Source organism: Propithecus coquereli, unplaced genomic scaffold, assembly GCF_000956105.1.
Source record: "Propithecus coquereli isolate 6110/MARCELLA unplaced genomic scaffold, Pcoq_1.0 Scaffold13, whole genome shotgun sequence".
In the NCBI taxonomy this organism is placed as follows: Eukaryota; Metazoa; Chordata; class Mammalia; order Primates; family Indriidae; genus Propithecus; species Propithecus coquereli.
Window position 1 is genome coordinate 486202 of NW_012137191.1, and position 6000 is coordinate 492201.

Here is a 6000-nt window from a genome sequence, read left to right on the forward strand (position 1 = left end):
GTTAACATTAGGCTCTAACTGAGCTCGGGATCAATTTAAATTGCTCACACAGCTCCAGTAGATTAAAATAACTAATGTGCCTTATTAAACCACTTGCATGCCTTCCTTTCCTTTCCTTTCCTTTCCTGTAAGCCTCACCTTCTAACACTCCTTTCTCCTCAGTCTTCTGTAAGTCTGGCCAGCATCTGCCCATTTGTATCCCCAACCCCATAATATATATACACCAGCTTTTTCTTTTCACTGTTTACAACCACCTCAACCCTCTCCCTTCTAGTCAAAATTTGATATAGGGACATGAGGCTTTTGGGTGTTAAAATCTTAATTGAACTGATTAGGAAACAGTTCAGTACAGCAACTGCTATTCAGTACAGTAACTGCTTTTCCCTTATATAACACAACTGTTTTGAAAGGCCTCAGTGTCTATTCTAATATGTATAATTTCTTCCCACAGATCATCAATTTCTACATGAATATGCTGATGGAGCGAAGTAAGGAGAAGGGATTACCAAGTGTACATGCATTTAATACCTTTTTCTTCACTAAGTTAAAAACGGCAGGTTATCAGGCAGTGAAACGTTGGACAAAGAAAGTGGATGTATTTTCTGTCGACATTCTTTTGGTACCTATTCACCTGGGAGTACACTGGTGTCTAGCTGTGAGTACCTCTTTTATATTTGACAAAATTTAAAAGAAATCTATGTATTATAGAACACACAGAGGGTGATGAGTAGAAAGAGTAGTGTTTGAGTAATAGGTTCACTAAAAATCAGATAGATCAATGAAGTTCCTATCAAGAATGGTAGATACTTAGACTTTGAAGAAAGCTAAGGAATTTCCTTTTCTGGAAATATTTAAAAGGGAATTATAGGGTGTCTAAGCAGCCTCAAGGCAAGGCATGGGGAGAAAAAGTGACTGCTTAATGGTGCTGCCAACTCAGATTCTGTGACTATTATTTTCAGTCTAATCATGACTTGCCTTGCATACTTGGTAATTTAATATTTTTTATGACTCTCTGAGAGCATGGATGCATTAGCTTAATGTGTTAATAAAAGTTTAAAAGTTATTTCACAGTCTATTTTGAATTACATCTGAAAAGCATAAAGCCAACAGGAAATTCTCAAAGTAAAGAAACAAAACCTAGGATCTTTTCACCATCTCTCTGAAACTGTATGGAAATAACCTTGAGATATTCACATTCTCTGAAGAGCACGTTGTTTCTTCACTGTTGCCCACCTTGCAGAGGGAAAACCTAAACATTAGAAAAAGGTTTCAGGGCAATAATGGGGCCTCCAATTGATTAGCCCCCATCATAGTTCTATGTAAATAACCCCTCATTCTTCTTTCCTCTACAGATTAAGCATAATGTAATGCAAAGTATCAATCAAACTTGTGACAGTTTCGCAGGAAGTCTGGAAAAGGTTCCAAGGGCCAGGGGAGGGAAAAGCCTAAGAAACCAATTTTCTTCACTTTATAAACACAGATTTTTTTCTTATTCCCAGGTTGTGGACTTTAGAAAGAAGAATATTATCTATTACGACTCTATGGGTGGTATAAATAATGAAGCCTGCAGGATCCTCTTGTAAGTATGGAGTTGAGGACAGAAGAGTTTGGTGTTGGGTATACACTGTGTTTTTCTAGCAATTGAATTCAGTTGTCTGATACCTTCAATGGAGTGATTAATAAAGAAAATCTTTATATTAAATAGGAGTGGATATTTTACATCTAAGTAAAGTTTAAAAATATTTAGACTAATAATATCAAAATATGCCCTAATGGGGGCATACTGTCCTAGTGCACTAAAATATAGAGTGCCTATATAGAGATAAACTAGAAATCATTTAATCCAACCTCCTGATTTTTGAGATGAAGAAACCAAGGCCCACAGAGGTGACTTTGATTTGCCCAGGTCCTACTATTTAGTGGCTCAGCTGGGAACCAGAATGCAAATCTCTTTATATCCCACCTGTTTCTCTTTCCAAAACACCTATTCTGTACCACTCTAATGGCCAGGGTGAAGTAGGTTCTGGAATGGTGAACAGTTTGCAGTTAAAAAGAGTGCTCTATAGGAAGTATGCATTCAATAAATTGTTGATTTGGATTGAATTTTCACACAGGAGAACCAAGCCTAACAATAGTAAATAAATAGCCTTGATAATTGCTACAGAAACATTTTTCATCCATTTGATTGAGTTCTAAAGGACCATGTAACCCAAGGAAACGAATTAAAAATTGTTCCTCAGGGGCAACAGTAGGTAGAAGGAGCTTGAGTATTAGGGGCAGAGGTCATGTTCCTCTTGGATTGACAGAGTGGGCATTAATTTCGGGAGCTGGGAGAGGCAAGCGCAGCCCCGGAGGAAGCGTAGCAGTCCAACGATTCCCCGCCCAGCATTATATAGTGTTTTTCTCAGAAGAGCAGACAAAACTCTTCCTAAGGATTGTCAGCCCCATTCTTGGGGAGGGGCAGCTGTCTTCAGTGTTCCCCACCACTCATCTCATTCTCTCCCGATACCTTTAGGCAATACCTAAAGCAAGAAAGCATTGACAAGAAAAGGAAAGAGTTTGACATCAATGGCTGGCAGCTCTTCAGCAAGAAAAGCCAGGTACATTTCATTTTGATGAGATGGAAATCCCAAGAGTAGCGTATTTGGGGAGGAAAGGAATTGCTTGTTTCCTAGGGACCTTCTTCTTAGTATCTAGCCTGACTTCAGCTTAGTTGTTTGATTCCTCAAGGAAGATAGATTAAGCTATTTGTGAGAAAATAGTAATGTGTTTCTTATGCAAAACTAGGTTTTCTAAATGCCCAGATATTTTGCTAAGCTTTTTACTCCTGTGGGAAACATTCAGTGATTATTTGGCCCTTGGGGAAGGGACCAGTTTGTACACCCTAAGGTGCCATGGAAGTCTAAGAGATTCTCCTGTGTGATCAATATGAAATACTGAAATGCTGTATTATTTTTCTTTGAGCCTCTGTTGTCCTGAGTGGACCAAGGTCCTCTGTTCAAAATTCAGGGAAACCTGTGAAAATTTATATCCTTTGGTTCTTATTTTTAATCTCAGAAGGAAAGACGCTTAGAAAGATATTGCCTTTTTGTTGCTGGTGTTGCTCTTTCAGGAAATTCCACAACAGATGAATGGAAGTGACTGTGGAATGTTTGCCTGCAAATATGCTGACTGTATAACCAAAGACAGACCAATCAACTTCACGCAGGTGAGCTGAGCCTTCAGGAGGGAGCTCTAAGATCACCCTGTCTTCAAGCTGCCCTGTAGATGTTTTTCTTCCATTTACTCTTCTTAGGGGCTTCTGCCCTGACCTGTAGTATGTATCAGCCTATGACTCATAACACTGGTGGTTACTGCCTGAGCCACATCACGAAGGAAAGAAAGATAATGATAGGCCCCATCCTAGGGTACAGTACATCACTTATTGTAGCAAAGGAATCCTGGTCAAGAGCAGAACCTTCTCTACTCATGTCCCCCACCTACCTCAAATCCTAGAAGAAACAGAGAACTGGGATCAGAGCAAGTTTTCTTAGGGTTTCTTGTGTTTAGTTAGCAATCAGGTTTTGGGACAGGCCATACTTTGATCTCCTAGTGTAGTTGTTATGCTGCCCCCTCCCCTGCATCATCACTTGATATAGCTGGTCAGTCTTCTCTTAGTGTATGATTGGACATTTCTGTCAATGTGGTCCTTCAGGGACTGAGGTGGATTGAGACCGAGTAGGTATCCAGATTATGGCTTACCCTGATATGTTTGCCACTTAACTCTTTTTTTTTTTTTTTTTTAAGAGACAGGGTCTCGCTCTGTTGCCCAGGTTAGAGTGCAGTGGTATGATTGTAGCTCACTATAACCTCCCAAGCTCAAGTGATCTTCCCACCTCAGCCTCCTGAGTAGCTAGGACCATAAGCATATGCCATCCTGCCTGGCTAATTTTTGTGGAGATGGGGTCTTGCTATGTTGTCCAGGCTGGTCTTGACCTCCTAGCCTCAAGTGATCCTCCTGCCTCAGCCTCCCAAAGCACTAGGATTACATTACAGGCATGAGCCACTGCATCTGGCCTCCATTTAACTCTTACTTCTATTTAAATCAATGGCTTTACCAGATTTTTCTACCAAAGCCTTTTTTCTAGACCAGACTGAGCTGACTCTTGAAGTTCCCTTAACTATTCCCCTAAAAAATGAGTTTTTATTTTTAGGCCTCGGTTTCATATCCTCTTAGAAGTTCAACATAAGAGGACTTGATAGACACCATTCTCAAAATTCTTGGAGACATTTGAGCATAGCCTTGGGACTCCTGGAGATGGCCGATATACATTGTAAGGCTACAGCAATGGAAAATAGCAATAGAAATAGCAGTAGAAAAAGCAACGGAAAGAAAAGTACCACATGTAATCAAGAATGAACAATTTGAAAGACCAGGAATGCAGCTGAGACTATGTTAGTTGAAAACCTTGAGAAGGAAAAGAGTATGGGGAAAGGAATATGGGAAAAGAAGTATTAGGTCTAGATAAAAGAAATGAAAATTAAGGGTATCTCTGTCTCTACAGCAACACATGCCATACTTCCGGAAGCGGATGGTCTGGGAGATCCTCCACCGAAAGCTCTTGTGAAGACTGTCTCAGTTAGCAGACCCTGACCGTGTGGGGGACCAGCTCTTTGTTGTCTACAGCCAGAGACCTTGGAAACAGCAGCTCCCAACCCTCTGTTCTTGTAAAGCCCTTGATCCTGGACCAGTCCCTGGCGAGATGCATTCACAAGCACATCTGCCTTTCCTTTTGTATCTCAGATACTATTTTTGCAAAGAAACTTTGGTGCTGTGAAAGGGGTGAGGGACATCCCTAAGCTGAAGAGAGAGACTGCTTTTCACTTCTTCAGTTCTGCCATCTCGTTTTCAAAGGGCTCCAGCCTCACTCAGTCCCTGCTTAGGGGACTGAGAAAAGCTTGGAAAGAATTTTGGTTTCATGTAAACTCTTGTTGTTAGGCCTTACTAAGAAGTAGGAAAGGGCATGGGCAAAAGGTAGGGATAAAAACCACCAGCATATATGTGCACATTACACACATGATTTTCAAGATGTGTAGTCAGGAATGTGACTGTAAACTGGACTTTGGGGCACATGCATAAGTCCTGCCTCCAGGACTTTTCCTATTCATATGTCCCTATATGAAATCCATCTGCTTCTACACAAGGCTGTTTATCATCTGTAGCTTCATCTCATCCTGAGTCACAGCACATGAGCCCTGGATGGACCCCAAAGTCCCAAGCAGTCCTTTCCTTCAGAGCAGGGGTTTGCATGTGCTAACAGCACATGTCATGGGGCAGACCCACCCAGGGAGCGGTCCAGTGGAGCGACAGAGCACCACTTTTACTGCCACCTACTTCTGACCAAGAAGAAGGACCTCAGTCTTTAGCATAGAATTCAGTGTTGGAGGAATGCAGGTCTAGTTTGGTCTGTGGCTAGTTAGTTTAAATATGTTTCTAACCACAGAAAATTTCATACACACGTGCACACACACACACGCACACACACACATATATTTCACAGGGATATGCTTTTTTTAAAAAGACTGAATGTGTTCACCATTTAGCCTGTAGATTTATTTCCATTTTCCAGATTCCAACACACACAGATCCCAGCCCCTATGTGTAGGGTGTTTGTGGACTTCCTAATGGAATATTTTGAGGCCTGGATGAACTTTGGCTTAGGGATAGAGGTTACAGAGGGAGGTGAGATTTTCAGCTGAAAAACGGGTGGAGTTTGGACTGATCAACTTGAGATTTAAAAACTGCTGTTCCTTTTGTTCTTTCTAGCATCTCCCCCCACCCTCTGAGAGCTCCTCAGGCTTAGATAGTGAAATGATCCAATGCTAGTGTCATTTTGTACTTAAGTTCCAAAATAGGAACATTTTATACTTTTTTCTGTATTGTTATAGGTAGTTTTGTATGAAATCTTTTTCTCCTCTCCCCTTGTACCCCATTCTTTCCAGCATTGTGCTTTTCCTTGG

The 6000-nt window shown here is 41.0% G+C and overlaps 1 protein-coding gene across 1 annotated transcript in view; it reads left to right on the forward strand.

The window, feature by feature from the left end:
- Positions 1–5504, forward strand: part of SENP1 (SUMO1/sentrin specific peptidase 1) — a 53695-nt gene extending 48191 nt beyond the window's left edge. Inside the window, exons 14-18 of the mRNA XM_012638452.1 lie at positions 452–655; positions 1500–1579; positions 2516–2600; positions 3113–3208; positions 4545–5504. Of these exons, the coding sequence (XP_012493906.1) occupies positions 452–655; positions 1500–1579; positions 2516–2600; positions 3113–3208; positions 4545–4607 (528 nt within the window). The 3' untranslated portion in view covers positions 4608–5504. The remainder of the gene's footprint in view (positions 1–451; positions 656–1499; positions 1580–2515; positions 2601–3112; positions 3209–4544) is intronic.
- The last annotated feature ends 496 nt before the right edge of the window (positions 5505–6000 follow it).